At 38.3% G+C, this 21,620-nt stretch overlaps 2 protein-coding genes and 1 pseudogene across 2 annotated transcripts in view; 2 read left to right on the top strand and 1 right to left on the bottom strand.

The window, feature by feature from the left end:
- The window catches only part of LOC131229770 (exocyst complex component SEC3A-like), a 40,976-nt gene extending 25,008 nt beyond the window's left edge, over window positions 1–15,968 (top strand). Inside the window, exons 9-25 of the mRNA XM_058225783.1 lie at window positions 160–261; window positions 594–731; window positions 2,214–2,342; window positions 2,442–2,522; window positions 2,623–2,697; window positions 2,959–3,132; window positions 3,224–3,368; window positions 3,457–3,521; window positions 4,791–4,961; window positions 5,053–5,132; window positions 7,197–7,278; window positions 8,794–8,891; window positions 9,012–9,120; window positions 9,286–9,354; window positions 13,525–13,590; window positions 13,667–13,756; window positions 15,501–15,968. Coding sequence (XP_058081766.1) covers window positions 160–261; window positions 594–731; window positions 2,214–2,342; window positions 2,442–2,522; window positions 2,623–2,697; window positions 2,959–3,132; window positions 3,224–3,368; window positions 3,457–3,521; window positions 4,791–4,961; window positions 5,053–5,132; window positions 7,197–7,278; window positions 8,794–8,891; window positions 9,012–9,120; window positions 9,286–9,354; window positions 13,525–13,590; window positions 13,667–13,756; window positions 15,501–15,611 — 1,785 coding nt within the window. The 3' untranslated portion in view covers window positions 15,612–15,968. The remainder of the gene's footprint in view (window positions 1–159; window positions 262–593; window positions 732–2,213; window positions 2,343–2,441; window positions 2,523–2,622; window positions 2,698–2,958; window positions 3,133–3,223; window positions 3,369–3,456; window positions 3,522–4,790; window positions 4,962–5,052; window positions 5,133–7,196; window positions 7,279–8,793; window positions 8,892–9,011; window positions 9,121–9,285; window positions 9,355–13,524; window positions 13,591–13,666; window positions 13,757–15,500) is intronic.
- Window positions 334–513, top strand: LOC131229929 (U2 spliceosomal RNA; annotated as a pseudogene).
- Window positions 15,969–16,688: 720 nt separating the features above from the next.
- On the bottom strand, window positions 16,689–19,755 carry LOC131229662 (uncharacterized). Its single transcript, XM_058225649.1, has 5 exons — window positions 19,289–19,755; window positions 18,116–18,193; window positions 17,879–17,978; window positions 17,617–17,753; window positions 16,689–17,153 (listed from the first exon to the last, which is right to left on the bottom strand). Exons 1-5 carry the CDS (start codon window positions 19,625–19,627, stop codon window positions 16,926–16,928), a joined length of 882 nt encoding a protein of 293 aa, XP_058081632.1. The 5' UTR covers window positions 19,628–19,755; the 3' UTR covers window positions 16,689–16,925.
- Between the last annotated feature and the right edge of the window lie 1,865 nt (window positions 19,756–21,620).

Raw genomic sequence — 21,620 nt, 5'->3', positions numbered from 1 at the left:
AGTTGTAGTTGGTTATTGAACTGGATTCTCTATCATTCATTCGTAGTTTTTTCTTCCTCTGTCTGCAGCAAGTTTTCATCAATTGTATGCTGATTTTAAGATGCCACCTTATAGTTTGAAATTTTGCCCCTTTTAAGTTGATCTGTTGGTGGTATCCAGATAGAATCCCGTAATAATAAGCTGGAGATGCAGTCTGTAAATAATAAATCACTCGTGGAAGAGCTTGAAAAGCTTCTCGAACGTTTGCGGGTCCCTTCTGAGGTATGTTCCTTTAAAATCTGGTACATTGGTTATGATTCTTTGAGATTTCAGCGGCAATGCACGCTTCGTGTAATAACTTTTGAATGAAGAGCTTAGTATCTGTTTTTATCAGTTTAATATCTGATACGTAGGCCATTTGTCCAGATGATATTAAATAATTTCCTGTGGTAGAGGGCCCCATGGTAGCTTGCTACTGGGGCCCTCGAATGTCGCCCTTATGTTCCACTACTGCAAAGGCCTGGCACACCCTTCATTCGATTAAAAAAAAAAAAAGAAAGAAAGAATACATACATCTTTTAATATAGTTTCTAACCACATTCCCTTCAATGCAGTTTGCAGCATCTTTAACCGGAGGCTCATTTGACGAGGCACGCATGCTAAATAATGTTGAAGCTTGTGAATGGTTAACTGGTGCTTTGCGTGCTCTAGAAGTGCCAAATCTGGATCCTTGCTATGCAAACATGAGAGCTGTATGTCTACTCCCTCTTTTAATTAGTTTTGAGTCTCCACTTTCTGTCCAAAAACCCATGATATTGCGAACTTAGAGTAGGGTATGCTTACAAATATTGGGTATGGGCCATTGCGTGGTTATGCCAAAGGCCATTAAGTAGAATAGGAATTGAACAAAAAAGAAAAAAAAGAAGAACAAGAAAAAAGCAGGGGAAATGAAAATTGATCATGTCTTGGTGCATATCCAGCCATACACTGCTAGATCTATAGCTGTATCTTGTAGATTTCTAATTGAGGTTGGCATCATATTGCCCTAGAAAGTGCTACTTTCCTGCTTTCATGCACCAATTATCTTGATACAGTATTCTAACATATAAAAGTTGGCTGGCAACACTCACTGAAACTTGAGGAGTTGCTGAATGTGTCATTAGGAACCAGCCAAGGCTTTCCTGATTGATCCACAGGGGTTGCTAAAGAATTTTTGATGGTCATCAGGTTTTTTATTTTTATTTAATCTGATTGTAGATATCTGAATTAGGGCCTATTTAGATACATGAAACTAGTCAATTCACGAACATCTTCATGAAATTGGAAGTTCATTAATTAGCATATTTGTTGTTTTTTTTTTTTCCCCTTGTTATATTCATAATTTTTCTAGATTTGTTGTTCTGTTGGCAAATAAAATTTACGTTTTAAGAGAGAGGTAACAAGTCCTAGTAAATCACTTAGGTTTGGAGTATTGAAACTATCCAATCAATGGTTATCAAAATTAATGTTAAAATCAAATCTATAGTACTGATAAAAGTCAGAATAGTTTTTAAGAATTATTCATTTAATTCGATTATTTTTCACCACTTTTACTTGACTTAAAAGACCCTTGTAAATCATACTTTTTGTAACTTATGATAAGGGCATTATGATAGTTTACAGCTATGGGAAAGAGAAAAAAAGGAGATAGAAGCGGAGGGGAGTCCTCTACAACACCACAAATCATACTTTTCGCAACTTATGATAAGGGCATCATATGGGGCCCACCTTTGATCGCCCGTCACTCTTTCAATATTTTGATCCTATGATGTTAACCAGTTGAGTGATGGCTTGGAAACTTGATGGTCCATTTTGATTATACTGGGAAGGGTCATTGATTGGCCCTTTCATCATGTGGGGTCCACTTTGATTGCTTATCCCTCTCAAACATGACTTTGATTGAATGATCGTAGCCATTAGACCAATTGGGGAATTTTAAGGTTTTTTTCTTTTGTTAATCCCCACTTCCATGATTTATGCCTCCTCGAATTGTGAGATCATTGGATTTATCAATTAAGGCCAACCCAAACACATCAATTACATAATTCTTGAATTTGGCAATTAAAAATCTGTAAGATTTATGAATTTGGTGTGCATCTAAACAGGCCCTAACTCTCTATCCTGTCATATTTACATTCTCACTTCTGTCGTGTGATTAACTTGGATTTGAGATTTGGATACTGAAATCCATACAGGTTAAGGAGAAGCGTGCTGAACTTGAAAAACTAAAATCTACATTTGTTCGGCGAGCATCAGAATTCTTGAGAAGTTACTTTGCTAGTCTGGTGGATTTCATGATAAGTGACAAGAGCTACTTTTCTCAGGTATACTCCGAGCTTCCTGCTGTCGTATTCCTGACAATTTATGGAAGTTGTCATAGTTGATAAAATCTTAGTGCAGTTTGTTTGCTTGTATCTTTGTAGCGAGGGCAGTTGAAGAGGCCTGATCATGCTGATCTTCGGTACAAGTGCAGGACGTATGCACGCCTTCTACAGCATTTGAAGGTCTGGACTCTTCTGGAATGCATAAACATTAACAGAAGATTTTACTTCTCCACTTTCTCTAATCATTTCTCATTTTTCCTCGTTACTATAAAATTTCCAGAGTCTTGATAAGAATTGCATGGGCCCTTTGAGGAAAGCTTATTGTCATTCCCTTAATTTGTTGCTTCGTCGAGAGGTCAGAACTGTATTTGATTTCATCATCTTGATAAGCTAATATTCCCATCTCCATCTACATGCTTTATTCATGAGGTCATTATATTGATCACTATATTTGATATTTCGTCATTCCATTTGTTTATGCTTGTATAAAGCTTGCAATGAGGCGTGATGGCCCACTTTAATGTTTCAGAATTGGGATGGCTGACACTAACAGTAGGTCTGTTTGTTGTGGAAGTGTGGGTACTAGATTTTTTTATATTTTCCCTATCATTGACAGGCTCGTGAGTTTGCGAATGAACTTCGTGCAAGTACCAAAGCATCAAGAAATCCAACAGTCTGGCTTGAAGCTTCTGCAGGTTCTAATCAGGCTGCGAACAGTGCAGACACTTCTACAGTTTCTGAAGCATACTCGAAGATGCTTACAATATTCATTCCTCTTCTTGTGGATGAGGTTATTCTGTGTTGCTTCTCTATTCTTATGCTTTTACTAAGGACCCTTGTAGGGTATGGGATTGTTAACTGCCTTCACCACTTAATTGCAGAGTTCATTTTTTGCACACTTCATGTGCTTTGAAGTTCCTGCACTTGTTCCACCCGCTAATTCTAGCAAAAGCGGTGCCACTGCTGATGATGCTAATGACGATGAGTTGAGCCTTATGGACCTTGATGGAAATGACATAAAGCCTAGTAATCCCCTTCTATATGTATTCTCCTACAGTTCTCTCACGGGATATTCTCTTGATACTACAAGTTTGACATGTTTCAATCTTTTCAGGCACTAATTCTGCTGAGCTAGGAGCATTAAATGAATCTCTACAAGAGTTGCTCGATGGGATCCAAGTAACTTTCTGCCAATCCGATTTTCTATCTGTGCTTATGGACAATGTTAGTTGCAGGAAATCACATTTGGGCTTTTTATATCTGGGGTGGGAAATGGTCTCCATGGAAGGGAGTTCCCCTGAGCCTATGGGTGTTGTTTTTTACAAGTTTGTATAGTTTCCTCTTGCTAAAAGCTACTACTGCATCTCTGGTAGAATTCTAAAATATTCCTTCCTGGACCATCAACAAAAAGGCTGTTAAAACTATGGGTGGAATTTATTAGCTGCATACTTAAGTTGTGAAACCAACCCCAGAAAGAAAGAGTATTATGCACTTATGGTAATGTGAGAAATAAATATAATAGTTGGCAAAGTTTTCAGACATTGTCTTGTACTCAAGGACAGCCCATGTGAGTACAGTGACCTGGCATCTGTTCGGGTAGTCATCTAAAGATGACTGAGAGCAAAAAGATAACCCAAAAGAAGATGACTAAGTAGAAGAAGAAGAAGAAGAAAAGGAGTTACTCTGTTTTCAAAACTTTCTCAAATCTAACATAAGAGAGGGACTGTCTGGAGGAGCAGAACATACAACCTACTGTTTGGTGACTTGTTCTCAAGCAGCAGTCATAAAATCAAGCAGTGAACAAAATGACAGCCCAGGAAACTCCAAATAGTTACGATGGCAAATACATGTGAGAGCTGTAGACCCAGCCTTGAAATTGTTGTAGATTGCAGTCCTTAGAATATTAGTCCATAAGGCACTCTGTTTAAATTGAAATCATGAGAATGGTTACGTTTGCTGTTTGACAAGTCAACTCAAAATTAATTATGGCCCGACCGCCCCATGTGTTTTCTGGAAATTTGCATGATGCACTTGGAGCATTCACAGTTATTCACTTGAGACAAATACTAAATCCTTCTCGATGTCATTATCTTCTTAAGCGTTGTGAATGTTATCTCATTGGTTGAGTTTAGTAAATTGTACTGCCAATATAATTTTCTTTCTAAGTTCTGCAAATATATTCTCATTTCTCTTCTTGCCACAGCCCAACTTCACGCGCTTGTTATACATTCTTGTTGTGTTCATTTAAACTGTAATATCGTTTCATAGTCTTGAGCTTTCATTTGGGAAATTAACCGGCACACCTCATATTGAAAAATATGGATTGAAAAAACATGCTATTATTTTTTGTTGATTTTGATGGATGTTTTGCCACTTCTTGGAGTTTGGTCTTGTGGGAGAAAATAGATTTTGACCGGTGGAATATGTTATGCTCTCATGTGTTTCCAGGAAGATTTCTATGCAGTGGTGGATTGGGCATACAAGATTGATCCTTTGCGCTGCATATCTATGAGTGGGATAACAGAACGCTATCTTTCCGGTCAGAAAGCTGATGCAGCGGGATTTGTGCGCCTCTTGCTTGATGACTTGGAATCAAGGATTTCTATGCAATTCAGCAGGGTTTGTGTTGGGTTTCGTGCTGGGATTTTTTTTTTTTCCTTTTGCTTTATGACATTGGACTCTCCCATGTGACTGGCTTTCAATATGGCAGTTTGTTGATGAAGCATGTCATCAAATTGAGAGGAATGAACGCAATGTTCGGCAAACGGGTGTCCTGTCTTACATACCGAGGTAAACTGCTGATGCATTTCAGCATTGAGCTTGTGTTCAATGATTCCATCTCATATCTTCATGTCCCTACTGAGGGTTTATACTTTTCATTGGTGTACTGTAGACAATTTATCTGTGGACTCTGGTTTTCATATAAACTACTATAAGCAATGCCAGATTAGTTACATATCTCTAACGCTTATCTGAAATCAAACAATCTGTCATATCCATTTAGAATGTATGCTGTAAAGGTGGGGGTTTCGTGTTCTTTGCAACTTGTTTTTGGTGATGACAAATATGAATTCTACCTTGCAAGGTTCATGAATTGGTGGACATTGAACTGCTATTCATAGCTGGAGTTCAAAGTCTCGCTTGGTGAACATATTACACTATCGATGCAAGCTTTTACTTGTTTGTTGTTATGGGTTTGATGCATACTCATCTATTGAGGTCTCAATTTGAACTGTTTCATGAATCAGCTTTGATGGATTTACAAATCAGCCTCTACTGTTTGCCTTGGATATAGATATGTGTATTAGTCGAACATAGACAAGTACGGTTAGACGACCACCTGTTAAATCCAGTAGGCACGTCCATGGTTAGCAATTTGGCATATGGAAAAAATTAGTTTGGCAAATGTTCGAGAACTATTCGGTGTAATCACTGAAAAATATGATTACAAATTTGGTCATATTTTAAATAAACGCCAAAAAGTAGGAGAAGGGTTCTTTTGGGTATAATATGGTTGTACTTGAAAAATTCGGAATAAAAAGTTCGCATGTATGTGTGTGTATGTGGTCTCCTGTGAGCAATGCCACAACAGACCATCCTTGTGCACCGACCGGGCCAACCAAGGTGGCCCCCACCATGATTTGTTCTTGAAATCCATCAGATCTGTCGCATCTTGTTAGGGTCAGGGCAAAAAAGTAGACCAATCCCTGATTCAGGTGGGCCACTTTGGCAGCGTGTGATCAATGTTACGCTTGCTGTCAGAAATTACAAACTTGGCATATAAGTCAAATTAAGCCGCATACACCTTTTTATGCACAAATAGATTTAAGGGTTGGGCACACGAGCTTACATTTTCTCGCTTTCTTTTGATGGTTCAGGTTGGGTCGAGTTTGCTCTAGTTCTGGATTAGTTACATATGATAAAAAAATTTAAGACTATATAACTGTATCCTTATGATGTTTCAGATTAAGGTTAATTTAAATCCATCTTGTGTGTAATTATTGTGGGTGTATGTGCGTTGAGCCTATGACTGGGCTCACAGGTTCATATACCTGGGTCTTATATGTGATGGAAATTTGTCTTTAATTTTTCAGCCATTTATCTTTATTTCGTGCTTTCCTTATTTGCCCCTCAGCCATCCTTTAGTTTTTCCTTCATATAGGGGCATATATGTAATTTTACTCTCTTCTATTATTGTAAATAAGAGAGAAGGCTGGACCTCCTAGCCCCATATGCTTTCTTTCTCTCAAATTCTCTCCTTCGTTTTAACATGGTATCAAAGCTTAAGTGCTCTTAGGGTAACTTCTTCTTCCTTTTCTTTTAGGGTTTCTTCTTGTTTTCTCCTTTCTTCTTTCCCTTCACTTTCTTTTTCTTCTCCTTCTTCTTCATTTTTCTTTTTTCTATTTTGAGAGTCGTGAAGCTTTTTCTCACTGACTACTTGTGATTCGTGAGAGGAGGGTGGCTTGCGGCTGGATTTTTTTTTTTTTTTTTCTCCCGGATTTTAAATCATAGGTTACTGAATTTAAAGTGCTTGCTAATTTTTCATGTTGCAGGTGAGCGTGTCTATTATAGAAAACTGTGTTGCTGAACTAGCTATCTTTGTCTCTTCTATGTCGCTTCGTTGATTAATATTTTATTTGTTTTCATTTCAAGAAGATAGAAGTTCTTTTTATGTGCAGGCGAGCTTGTCTATAGGAAATTGTGTCTGTGTTATTGAACCACTAATTTTTGTCTCTTCTATGTAGTCTCATTGATTAGATTTTATATGTTATTCATTGCAGAAAGATGAAAGTCCTTTATATGCTGAATTCTTTGCTAGCCTGTCTAATGTAGAATTGCTTCCCTTTTGCTTAGATTCGCAACACTTGCGACTCGTATGGAGCAGTACATCCAGGGACAGTCTAGGGATTTAGTGGACCAGGCATACACGAAATTTGTGAGTATTTCCATCTAGCTTGTCTCCCCTTTAGGTGCATATGATCTTTGCCAAAGAAACAAAACAAAAATATTGAGATTTGGTGGCTGGTTGACTTTGTTGCTACAAAAATCATATTTTCTCTCTTATTGTTCCTCATAATTTGAAATTTTAATTGATGCCTTGTAATTTTAATTCTATTGTAATATACTACATATATATGGAGTATATTACATACAAATCTTGATTAGGCCCATTGATTGGGATTGGGCCTAGCTCCTTAGGCTGAAACATAATTGGACCAGGCTCTATTGGGCCTTTACATGATGTATAACAAATAAAAGCAAAATCAATGAAAGGACAAAAATACCCTAAAGGATAGTTTTGTATCATATGACCTATACGATTGTATCGTATTCATGTCGGCTTGATATGATATGCGATACAGGGCCTCATTGGCCCAATCCAAAATAAGGGCTGTATCAGCACCTAACGGGCTCGACGTGGCCAATACAACCATGAAGTGCATGTCGGCTTGATATGATATGCGACACGGGAAAGTCTGATGGTCTATTATATGCATGTCCAAAATACAAAAATGGACTCATGAATCTCGTCGTTTCCCTATTTTCTGTTATTTTTCCCTAATTATTTGGCTTAAAAACAAAAAATTGACCAATACATAACACCTGTATCTTATTGTTCCCCACACCACCCACCCCCAACAACCACCACATGTTCAACTAGTTCTCTCCATAGCCTTGTATCTCAATTTGCTCCTTGCTGTTGGGGAATCTGCAGGGAATAGTCTTTCCTCAAAAGGGGGCAGGGACACCTTGTCGTCATTAAAAAAAAAAAAGAAGAAGAAGAAAAGAAAAGAAAAGAAAAACCCAGTTTGCTATATATTTCGTGATATACAATCTTGAAGAAATGACTTGGTTCGAATATTGACCAATTGCTGAGAAGGAACAAACATGGTGCAAATCTGTCTTGAATGAACTTCTTCTTCAACAAAATGGCATCAAGCTTTATGTTCTTTGCGTATGCATGAAAGACTAGATTTTCCACCACATGTAGCACTACATTATCAAAGGAAAGAAGGGATGGCTGACGAAATATGAAGAAACGAAATGAAACTGTAGCCAAGTTAGCCCAGCTGCTGTAGATGTCATAGCATGATACTTAGCTTCAACACTAGAATGATAGAGTGGGTTGTCTCTTGGCAAACCAAGAGACTCAAGTGCAAATGAGAAATACACAGTAGCCAGAGTTAGGTTGACAGGGGTTATAGCCCAGTTAGCATCGGGAAGATTTATTAATGCAACAATTCTGGTCTGTATTTAGTAATTGCTAGAAGGAAAACTTGGATGTATTAGCTCATTTGGCCTACATATGATAAATTATGATCAGCAATTATTTAGAGTAGTTACCAATTGATGGGTTCAAGTTGAATGAAGGTTGATGTACAATGGATTTTATTTATTTATTTTTAAGTTCGAGCTTAGGAATATTTAGGACCTTGCATTTTGGTTGCAGGTTAGCATAATGTTTGTGACTTTGGAGAAAATTGCGCAAGCCGACCTGAAATATGTTGACATTGTGCTTTTAGAGAACTATGCAGCATTCCAGAACAGGTACTATTGTAGTATGCAAAATTTCCCCCCTTCCCTTTTGGACTAGTTGGGGGATTTAAAGGGTTACCTGTCTCATTTTGTATATAATGTGAATATGATGATTAAGGCTCTTGAATGCAGTCTGTATGACCTAGCGAATGTTGTGCCGACGCTTGCCAAATTCTACCATCAGGCAAGTGAATCTTATGAGCAGGCTTGCACACGCCATATCAATATGATCATATACTATGTAAGTATTTCCACCTCTCTTTCATTTGTTGTGGGGTTAACATGCATTGATCCTAGTCTTCTGTTTCTTTGAGATCTGTAGAAACTCTAATTAGAATCTTTTATATCGCATCCTGGAATATGTTCTAAATGTGTGCATCTCATATGTTGAACCTGTTATTGGCAGCAATTTGAAAAACTATTTCAGTTTGCTCGAAAAGTCGAGGATTTGATGTACACTATTTCACCGGAGGAGGTGAGTGCGGTTGTTATAAATTTGATTTTGACTTTTTTCTTATTGCTCTTCGTAGTAAAATGTGTGAGTTGGGGAATATTTTTCTTGATTCTTCTGGTTTTCTCATGGCCTGTGGGATCTCTTGTGATTTTAATGAAACTGAAATTAGAGGGCTTAGGATGGGGTTTCAAGAGCTCATTCACAACTTGACCAGCCCTTTTGCGACTGAAGGCAAATTTTTTGACGCCTTAAGGTGGGCCATCTCTTTTGCGATTGAAGGCAATTTTTTCGACGCCTTAAGGTGGGCCAGCTCTTTATCCTGATTCCCTATTATCCATAGTGATTAGCTGATTAAGTGGAAGAGGTCCAGGTTTTGCAGGAGCCTCCCCATTATCTCTTCTTATACATTAAGGCAAGATAATTTGGAGCCAGATTCCCTTGCAAGGAAGGTGTTCTTGGATCTTCCCGTTTGTTTGAAATATTCTTATATCCACTCACTTTTTCCTATCAATTATCATCATCATCATTTAAGCCTTGTCCCAATTAATTGGGGTCGGCTGCATGAATCCTGTAATGCCATTCCACTCCATCAAGGTCTAGACATTCAGTTAGGCTAAGACCATAAGCCATCAAGTCTTTTCTTACTATCTCCATCCACATCCTTTTGGGCCTTCCCTCGCCCTTTTAGAGGCTTCAACTTGCACCCACTCACTCCTACTGGTATGGTTCTTGGTCTCTGTTGCACATAGCCAAACCATCTTAGTGTACTTTACCTCATCTTATTACCTATTGGTACTACTATGAGTTTCGCTTGAATGCATTTGTTTATAATTCTATCATTCTTCGTATTTTCACTCATCCATCTCAACATCCTCATTTTAGCTACACATCCTATGAACATGTTGTTCTTTAACTGCCCAACATTTTATCTCATAAAGCATGGCTGGTCTTCTAGCTATATTATAAAATTCCCCTTTCAATTTGAGTATTACACGGCGATCACATAAAACTCCAGAGGCACATCTCCTTTTCTTCTACCCAGCTTGATTTATATTGGCAACATCCTTCTCAATCTCTCCACTACCAGAATTATTGACCCAAGATGTCGAAAGTGGTCATTTTGGGGAAATTCTTGGTTAGCAATCTTAATTAATTCCTCATTTTCACTCCAATTGTTACTAAAAGTGCGTTCTATATACTTTGTTTAGTCTGGCTAATTTTAAATCCTTTGAATTCTAAAGCATCCCTCAACAAATCTAGCTTTGTGTTTACGCCCTCCCTCGCCTTGTTAATGAAAGAAATGTTATTTGCAAACAACATACACCATGGTATCTCTTCTCACAAATGGTTAATTAACTTGTCCATAACTAATGTGAAAAGGTACGAGCTCAATGTCGAACCTTGTTATAAGCCTAGAGTAATTAGGAACTCACTTGTCTGTCCACTAGTGGTCCTCACATTTGTTACCACTCCCTCATACATATCCTTAAACATGTCAATATATCCTCTTGAGACTTCTTTATTTTCCAACACCCACTGGATTAACTCTCTAGGGACCCTATCTTATGCTTCCTCTAAGTTAATATAGACCGTGGGGAGATCCTTCTTCCTCTTCCTATATTTATCCATCAACCATCTACATAAGAAAATAGCTTCAGTGGTAGACCTCTCAGGCACGAAACCAAACTAATTTTCTGATACATTTTCTGATACCTTGTCTCATAACTTTAATCCCTAGTTATTGTAGCTCTGTACGTCTCCTTTGTTCTTATAAATAGGTACCATGATACATTTCCTCCATTCATATTGCATTTTCTTCGATCGTACAATCTCGTTGAACAATTTTGTCAGCCAAAATAACCTAATATATATCTTTAAAAAAGCCCAGTATCTCCCATACACTTCCAAGGATCTATTGGTATACCATCTGGTCCAGTGAACTTCCCCATATTCACCTTTCTCAAACTTCTTTCACTTCATATATATTTATCCTATGAAATTATGTATGGTATCCACCATCATTTGAACTTATGGTTCCAGCTCTATGCTCTTAGAGTGGTTGTCATTTAACAAGTTTTGAAAATACCTTCTCAATCGTTTATCGATTTCATTGTCTTTTATTAGTATCCTTAGGTTTTCTCTCTTGATGCATCTAATATGATAAGGTCCCTACTCTTCCTCTCTCTCATTTTTACAAGTTTGAAGGCATCTTTCTCACTTTTCTCTTGTCCCCAATCTATTGTAAAGATCATCATGAGCCTTGTGTTTAGCCTCACTACTTTCTTAGCAGTCTTTTTGATATTTTTATGTTGTTCAGAATCTTCATAATTTTTAGTCCCTTTGTGGGTTTTGAAACATGAACGTTTCTCATGAATACTTTTTTGTATGTCGTCATTCTACCACCAAGTTTCCTTATATGATTCACTTTTCCCTCTAGACATTCCTAAAACATCTTTTGCCAATTTCCTAGTGCACTCAACTATCTTATTCCACAACATTTACTTTGTCCTCAGCATTCCACTTTCCCTTTTCCATCATTTTATTTCTAAATAACATTGTTTTCTCTTCTTTCAAATTCCACCACCTAGTTTTTGAATACCTATTAATTTCAGCCCATTTGCTCTTTTGCCTCTTAAGGGAAGGGAAAAGTTCTCCTTTTTCTCTTAAGAAAAGTAAACGAAAAAGTCTCCTGCTTGTTAGATTAGCTGGTAGAGGCAATGTAGTGTGTGTGAGTGATCGAGGTTCCCTGGTAGTGTTACCTTTCCATTAAAAAAAAAGGAAAGTAGCATGCTTATTATTCTACATGATTAGAGCTTTAATTTTCAAATCGGGTGAAAATATCGATACTTCTATTAATTTGTAGTGATCCAATAAGAATTCTTTACAACTTATTCTAGTGCAAATTCTTGTGCTGACTCAGATGGACTAACTAATCTAGAATTCATGGTGGACTACTAACAAGTGGTCCACCATAATCTTAGGGGCCCCCACTTGGGTTCCACAAAGGAATCCAGACGAGAATAAGGGATGAATAATTTGTTCTGGATCATGAGTCGATTAACGTCAATATTCAAAATGAATTCTTCTGGATTGGCCGATGTGGCTTTATTGGGTATGCATCAGTTGAAGCTGATAGTTGCCATATGGCCATATGGGTGAAAGTGAAACAGGCTAACATAAAACTCAGGGGCATATTGGTTGGGACGGGTTTGAAAGCCCCATTTTACTTTTTTTTTTTTCCCTTCAAATTCTCAGGTTTTTCACGCTATTTCTTCATTTCAACCTTAGAGGAAGTTTAGAAACTCATTTTCAGCTAGATAGAGGCCTATTTTGAAGATGAAAACAAAGATTTGAGTGGAATTTAACGAAGCATAGAAGAGTGAACCATTTCGGGGAAAATTGGAAAAGGCTTGAATCATTACTTTTGCTTTTTATTTTTTCTTTTTGTATGTTTCTGTATAACGGACCCCGTTCCTCTAAATTGTGTTTGATTTGTGTTAGATTAGGGTCTATTTATTTATTTATTTTTTAATTTTTCTTGTTCATGCATCTAATTACTCATAATAGTTGGGGAGCTCATGATATTTGTGATTGCAATCGCAAATATTTTATTCTGGATAATACACAGTGATTCCCATGATGTTCAATTAAGAACTTAAACTATGTAACAAAACCCATCATACTAAGAATTGACGATCAACCAAATTATTTCCAATTCCCAAATTCTTTAACACCAAATTTAGATGTCAATGACTCAATAACTCAGCTTTCAGCTGGTTATGCTGATGGACATCATTCTGACCAAAGTATGGTCCAATGCACCATTGAATACATGTCAAAAGTATAAATGATAGATTCTTGTGTTTCCCTTTTTTGCACATTTTATTGCCAAAGGAATTGCGTTGATATGACCTGATACACCCCTAATTGTATTGTTTTGGGGCCTGGTTGATTTGCCCTCCTGAACTGTTTTGAGAACCTAGATTAGCATATATCTGTTAGGACTAAGATGTTTCTTGAATGGCTATCTTGATTTGGGCGGCTACTTTTTCTCATCCAATCCATTCGTATCTTTAACGGCCATCTATGCAAAAGGTGGAAACAATTTCATTGCCCATGACTCATTTCTTAAGCTGGTGTATTTTCTGTTGATGGTATTTGCTGTTTTTTTTTTTCTTTTTTGGTATTCAGATTCCTTTCCAGCTTGGTCTGTCAAAAATGGAACTTCGGAAGGTGTTGAAATCGAGCTTATCTGGGGTGAGTTTGGAGAAAATACAAAACCTCTGGTTGAATGTAGCCTCTAATGCAAACTGACCTTTTGTTTCTTTTACAGCTTGATAAGTCCATCAGCAACATGTATAGGAGGTTGCAAAAGAATTTAACTTCAGAGGAGTTGCTTCCCTCCTTATGGGAGAAGTGCAAGGTGAGCAAACCCTTCTCTTTGACATTTCGTTAATTAAGGAAATTCATCTGTTCCCTGCAAATTACAGCTGTCAGAGAGCCGGGCCTCGTTTTGGTTAGGGCCTGGATTTTGAAGTGGTTGGACTGGCTTCAAAATTTTGGTTTTTCTTGGTGGGCCCCGGCCCATTGATAGGCCTACTGCCAACCTGTCTTCAGACTACAGTAATTTGAAGTGCCGGAGGCATGGGTGCTCATCATTTTGAAGGGAAGAAAGATGTGTTTTGCCATGTCTACTGGCAGTTCTTGCCACGGGCCTCCACATGAAGGCCCGGCTGAGTTGGTAGCCTGAATCAAGTATGGAGAGATCCAGCTATCAGGCAGGCTGAACGTGTTGGACTTGTGTAGTCTGTTCAAAAATTCTTCTGGACGTTCATTGTTCATTGTTTCGTGCGTGTGGCCCACCGGATAGTTGACTGGCCTGATTTTCTATTCAGGCCTCATCTAGGAAGTTGGGTCTCAAAAGTGAGTATCCAAATTGGATACTTGGGTAAGTGTCAGAATAAGGGATCCTTCTCCAAGACATACATATCCAGAGATCCACTGGGGTTTTGGAACCTAAACCCCGTTTATTGTCTAGGATCTATAGTGAATTATACCAATTGTACTACAAAACCAACTTCTGATCAGCTGTACTTGATACCTGCTTTAGCACTAGGTGTGTTAACATGGCTCTGATGTCCCACGCATGCCAGGTTGGCATGTCTAACTGGCATGTAGAGATGCTATTGGGCATAGTTGAGTTGGAAAACGTTTAATTCTCTTCTTATACCAAAAATTCCTCAATTACACTTTGGTTATCTGGATATGGCACTAGAAAAACCTCAAGTTTGCAGAAGAGATTCCTTGGGAAGGGGGCATTCCAAAATTGCAGGCTGAGCAGCCATGATGCTGAAGCGACTGTTTTGCATTCCGGCATAGCGGCTGTGTAGATAAAAGAGAGGAGATCACGTATTCTTCTCAAAAATAGCCCTTGAATCTACAAGGAGAGATAAATATAAAAAATGAGCGAAAAACTGATATTATTGATAAAAAAAAAGTGCTGCTTGCAAGTCCTAGACCTAATTTGACTCGAAATAGGAAACTCCCCGGAATATTAAACATTACCCAAAATAGTAAAAGATGCATAATCCTACAAAAACTCAAAAACAACCCTTAGTTGACCAAAACAAGGACTTGGGAACAGTTGGGCTCGTAAAACCCTAAAATTAGCAAAGTGGAACTTACTAAAAATAATAAATTTTAACTTAAAACCCTAATTTAACCCTTGGAACAATTGAAATTTGCGAAGCCATTTAGGGGCCAATGAACCTTGGGTGGTTGGGTCAAAGCGTGGAGCTCATCAATAGCTTTCCAATGGCATTATAATATGACCAGTTGCATAGGTATGGGGCTATTGGAAGTTGTAGTGCGTGTTTAGGCCTGTTTTCCCTAGTTTGAGTCTTCTAGCCCAATTTATTTTGATCTTGGTCGTCCATGAAATCATCCAGTCAGAGCCACCCATTCCTAACATTCCCCAGGATGTTCTACCCACATGAACACACGAGGCCCTAATCCAGTGATGACGACCATGCCTCCATCATGTTGCAACATCAGGGCTTGATTGGGCCTGGTTTTCACCATTCATCAGCAAAGCTAATTGGAAAATGATGGAAAGAGTAGTTACTGCCACTGATGGATATCTAAGATGGCTGTTTCATGCTCTGCAGAAAGAATTTCTCGAGAAGTATGAAAGCTTTGTGCAATTGATGACCAAGATCTATCCTAGTGAGACCATCACATCGGTAGCCGAACTAAAGGAGCTTCTTGGTTCAATGTAGAGATGAGAGTTTTTCAGATGTGTACAGAGCCCAAACCACTTCCATTTGTTGGATGTATTCTATCTTCTCCAATTTTCCCTTCTGCCTCTCTGTAATTCTATTTATTCTTATGTTGGCTGTAGACCATATGCTTGAAATGCCAGTTCAGCTCCATTTGGATGGTGATATTTGTATCAATCCCTGGCACAATGTTTTGTTGTGGAACTCGAGACAGAATCCGATTGTATTTCTTGAAGATGTCAATTCATTTTTATTTTTATTTTTTAAATTTTGTAGTTTGTATTGGTGCATTTGGATGCATTACTGAATTTGAATTGCAATTATTTAGCCTAATAAACTAGAACCCAAATTGTGATCTGTTTTGAATTCATATTGGTGGCTAGTTTTTAAAAGACCCTGTGCACCGTACTAGCGTTGAAGAGTAACCATACACTCTTTTCCTATCGCCTATTATTTTGTAGATTCCTTTTTAGTTTATTAACAAGTAAGAGGATGGGACCTGAGCATTAGAGATGTAAATGGATGGGAATTGCCTGCAACTGACGTGGCCCAATGGAAAAGTGTCTTGTCTGCGTTTCACCAGTGGGGCTGCAGTGAAAAGCAAAGATTCCTCACGGCAGTAACTTTTCTTTCCCTTTTCACACTGGGGGCCTACCTTTGACAAGCTCTGGTGGCGCTTTTTCATTGGGCGATGTTAGTGGGTTACAGCAATTCATGTCCAATCTAAACTGCCCATCTATTGGGTCCCTATGGAACGTTCTTGCAGGTGGAAATGACACTTTTGCGAATGATTGAATCCATAAACAAGGTGAACTCCATAACAGCTGGATCAAGGGTCAAAATTCAACAGGAAGAAAATAGTGGCTACGATTGTCTTAGAATGGGCCCACGTATGGATGGCCTGGTAGTTTCCTTAGGACTAAATACACCCTAAAATTTGTGAATAGGAAAGGAAGCGTCTATAGAAGAAGAATTGCAAATTTTTAAGAATTGAAGAACGTGCACGTCATTCTTCAATTTGGGTATTGGTTCTACCAAACGGCAGAATACAAAGAAGGCGAAATTAGTTCTCTCTCTCTCTCTCTCTCTCTCTCTCTCTCTCTCGTTTTTTTGTGTGGAAAGAATTTTAACTACATACTGCAAAAGAATTATATAGCTATACAAAGTGATGCTATTTAGTAATGTGGCCTTCAATATCCAGCCCAAGCCCACCAATTCCCTACCTAATCAAAAGAGCCTCAAAATCAGACCCAGGACTGAACCGTGGGCTGGTCAGGCAGGACCCAAAAGCCTTGCTGGACTCGGTTCTCTTGGCTATCTATCTTCACATTTCCTTCCCTCCACTGAAAGTGTTGATAGAAAGAAAACACAAGCAGATGAGAGCAGTACGGTCCCAGCAAAGCATAGAAGGTCCAGCCCAGTCGCCATGGGCACGTTCTTGAACTTCTCCAGCAACCCCGTCTGAAGTATCATCACCACCGACTGCCCAATCTTTAACTTGGCCTGCGATACTGACTGCATCTCCATCCATGCTGGTGGGCCCTGAAATTATACGATGACCCACCAAAATTCTTGAGTCTCTGGGTTAAAACACGTGCTTATGCATCCATCTATGTGTATGGATGGATACCTATTTTGTATGCATAACAAACGACTAAATTGCAATGCATGCATATTTTACTAGTAGAAAATATACATATAGACATTCCTATGCATACGCATGACCTAAAAAATGGAGAAATTATTGAAAATGAGTTCATATTTGACTAATAGAAATATACATTTTCCAATGAGCGTGCGCGCACACGCAACTGTTTCAAGATATCTATGCTCATGTATATATGTATACATACATTTGAATCTACATACATGAAGAACATGCACAAGTACTTGAAAAGATGCTATCACATGACCATGTATATCCTTATTTTACATGTATAGAAATGCAATGCTACAGTGGATGCATCCATGACATACATGTATGGGTAGAAGGAGACGAACTAACATTGAGAGGGAAGAGCCCAAATAAGTTGGACCCAGGAATCAACCATCCGCTTTCACTCTTCATGTCTTTTGAGCTCACAAACATAACATACAATCCCATCCCAATAAAAAGCATGGCTGTTCCCACCACATACATATCTGTATCAAAAAATGAATTTTGTTGAATGTTAAAAAAAAACCCATAAATCCAATCCTTAGATCAAACCATTAAAACACCAAAATTCCTACACACACACACAAAAAGAGGAGAAAAAAAAAAAAACCTATGGCTTCGATAAGTAGTCGCACTGTCTGGCCTTGATCCGATCTTTGTGACATGTTATGAAAATAATGAAAATATGTCTGTAGAATATGGAAGGAACCCTGTAATTTCAAAAGAAGAAGAAGAAAAGAGGTGATGACGACGAAAATGTCAACTCTGGTATCTTATACAAAGGTCACTCTTAAACATGTTTAAGGTAGAAGTTTAGTGAATTCTTTGATTTGAAACATGTATTTACCTCAACAAAACACAGGAATGAGCCCAACAACGACCCGGCGACTGCAATGAGTGTAAAGATTTGTGAGTCCATGATGACCTGCATGATAATCCAAGTTGCGTTATAAGAACATATCCTTGCATTTGGCTTTGATTTTTTCATCCATCCATCCATAAATCTACCATCCCTGATCTAGTACAAAGCTTTGTAGGTTAAGCTTAACCTACAACATGTTGTGTTTGGCCACTAAAACCCAAGTGGGCTACACCACAGGGAGCAGTTGGGAAATGAAATCCTACCATTAAAAACTTTCCAGAATGTGTGCGGGGCCCACTTTTTTTTTTTCAATCCTTTCAGAATATTCATCCCACCAGGCTGAATGAGCGACCCAAATTAGGCTGTTCCAGAACTCAGGTGGGCCACACCACATGATTTTACATGGTGTGGCCAGTCTGATTTTTGTGCTCAAGGAGAAGATGAAGGGCCACACTTGATGGATGGATTGGATGTCAAACACATTGTGGTAGGTCCCACTCATCATGTAGTAGACCTACAAAGCTTTATAGGGGATCCATCCTCCATATGAATACAGGAAAAATGAGATTTTCGAAATTCGACGGTTAGCAGCAGGTGTGCATGTTATGGTACAGCTATTCTGAAACTACAATTCACCATAACATTTTCTTCTCTTTATGGAAGGCATTTCTTTCCATCCCACTCTTTGGATGAGGGGAGTTGTCCACTCAAATTAGATCTTTTCTTTTAGTTTTCTTTTTAGGAAAAGAAAAAAGCTGGTGCCATTTTTGTAATTTCAGTAGTAAGTAATGCTTAAACTAAAGTAAATCAATTCCTTTTTTCAATCCACTGTTTTTACTTAAAAAAATTTAAACCTCAACAATACATTGAATGATCCGATACAACTGATCCACCATAACTGGCGATACAACCATTTTTATCCCCCCAATTTAAATGTGGCTATACCAAGATAATGGACTGATTAAAAAAATAAGGTCGATCTAGTCATTGAGCGAGACACACAGCATTAAAATCAATTGACAATTAATAGTTTGATGGCGATTTTATTTATTTATTTATTTTTTTTTAAATTAAAAAAAAAAACATGTATAAAACTCAAAACTTAATTGAATGCAGAATCCCATTGCAAATATTATACAGAGAACAATTAATACGTACTCTTTCAATGAACATTTCTGCCTTCAGCTGCCAAGATTTCCTTTTAATGGCTGGTCTGAAAATCTTGAGAGCTACCTCTGCAACATGAGTCGCAAACGAAACTAAGTCTACTTCGACCTTCCTCTGTGGCTCTGAGATAATGATTTCCGAAACCAAAGCCTTCGTCACCACCGTTGCCTTCTTTTCGTTGTTTCTGGGAATTCTGTGTCTCCCGGCGATCACAGCCATTCGTTTAAACTTGAGTGACCAACGATCAGTAGTTGTGGTAGGAGATGAAGATGGAATTTGATGGAATTTCAGTGGTTTGCATGCGAATCTACTTGCTGCTGTTGCTGCCATTTTTTTGTATTAAAACTTTCTTTGACTGTTGCTGCTGCTAGTGCTGCTGTTGCTTCTCATTTTATATAAAACGGCTGAGTGGTCGGAGGAAGATTCGCTGCATCTAAAAGCTGACGCGAGATTTTTCCTTCGACAGAAATGGAATTTGTGTTGTATTTCAGTCCATCCGTTTATGGGGTCCGGACGCGTTTCTTCGGCTGCCGCAGCTATCACGTTTTTATCATTCAGTCGTCTTACACCAGCTCTTTGGCAGTATGCTTGCCTCGTCGTGGATGAAGAATCTTCTCCAATATAGCATATGCCTAGCATCCCCATTACAATTTTAACTCTCTCAACTTTTTAGTATAATAATATCTTGAATTATTTTTTAGCTGTCTTTAACTTTTTTTAAAAATATATCTTTATAAATTTGTACAATTACAAAATTAAATTTACTTCTCGATACTAACATTTATTGTATTTTCATGTTTAATTCATGATTTGTTGGATTTGGTATTTTGGAATTGCTTATATGCCAACATGAGAGCAGGAATGTCCATTAGGTGGGCCATGGCTTATACGTCCCTTTGGCCTGAAGATCTGGCCGATCCAATAATCAGTGAGGCCAGATGCGCTCATTGGATGGTCTTGCTTTTGTTAGGTCTTGATGCGAACCGAAGAACTATAGGGCATCCTGTAGGTCAGATGTCTTTTTCTCCTTACACCTTAGAGAAGCGTTGATGGGATTGTTGCTTTTGTTGACTGTGTTGGATTGGAGACTCAGCCCTGTCCTTATACATATAGAGTACAGAAGAATTTGAAACTCATCAAAACTACTTTCCCTATTACACACGAATTGGAAATCTTAGTTCCTCTACAGCACGAATATCTAAATGTATCACAACTTAGTGGGGCCCACTGGTGCACCCGATCATGCTATCCAACTTGTACGTTAATCTAGACCGTTGATCAATAAGGCCCACCTTATAGGATTCTTAGAGCTTCTTCACACGTGTGAAGCCTTGTCCATCCACACAAAGGCACACATGCCACTATAAAACCATGTGAGCAAGGTTTTAAGCTTTCCATGTGGTCGGAGACAATGCTTTTGGATCTTCTACCACAAAAATTAAATTGTTTGAATCCTAAAAGTGGGCCCACCATGTACAAAGTAAACTACATGATTAAAACTATGTATTTTTAATTTTTAAAATTAATTGTTCATTTATTTTGCATGATCTGGTCAATCTGAGGTGTGAAACGTCCTGTATTACAACCTGATGGAAATCTCTCAAAATACCATTTCTCTACCGTTGACTGAAATGGTGGGCCACATGGGTTTTATGTAGCGTGTAGAACACACAAGCTCATTGGGGCCAAACATTCTCCATATGTGAAATCCACTCCGTCCATTAGGTGACCATATAAACAAAAGATCAGCAGGATTTTTTTTTTTTTAAAAAAAAAGAAAAAAAAGATCTAAGATGTACTGCAACAAAGGGAACATTGTAAAATAGTGCCTTGAAGCTTCAAGTTCAAAAGTTGTGGCCCACCTGAGTCTTGGAGCAGGCTGATTTTTGTGTATTCTGTTTGTCTTTGTGAGTCATACCTTATGCATGGGTTTGATGAATTTAGACACCATATGGTAGCCCAATACATAGACCTATGGTTGGCATCCCATCCCTCGCACCTGATGGATGGAGTGGATTTTGCATATACAATCATGGTGGGCCCCAAAGAGCATAGGTCAGCAGTGAGTAGAATCATCTACGAGACGGCAAGACTAAGCTACTTTTCACAGAGAAAATGCTTGCTTGACTTGCGGAGTCATGGGGGCGTGCCTTTCATCTGATGTGAATGGAACCACTTTATATTCGATGAGATCCGCCCTGTCCATCAGGTGGGCCACCATGCGAATTTAGAGGTTTAGCCGTGATTTTATACTATACTGTCCTTATGATGTGGTCCACCTAAGTCCTATATATATTGGATTGATTTTGAGAATAAATGGCCA

Source organism: Magnolia sinica, chromosome 16, assembly GCF_029962835.1.
Source record: "Magnolia sinica isolate HGM2019 chromosome 16, MsV1, whole genome shotgun sequence".
Classification (NCBI taxonomy): Eukaryota; Viridiplantae; Streptophyta; class Magnoliopsida; order Magnoliales; family Magnoliaceae; genus Magnolia; species Magnolia sinica.
The sequence above is the reverse complement of the archived record's forward strand: the minus strand, read 5'-3'. Positions and strand labels throughout refer to the sequence as shown.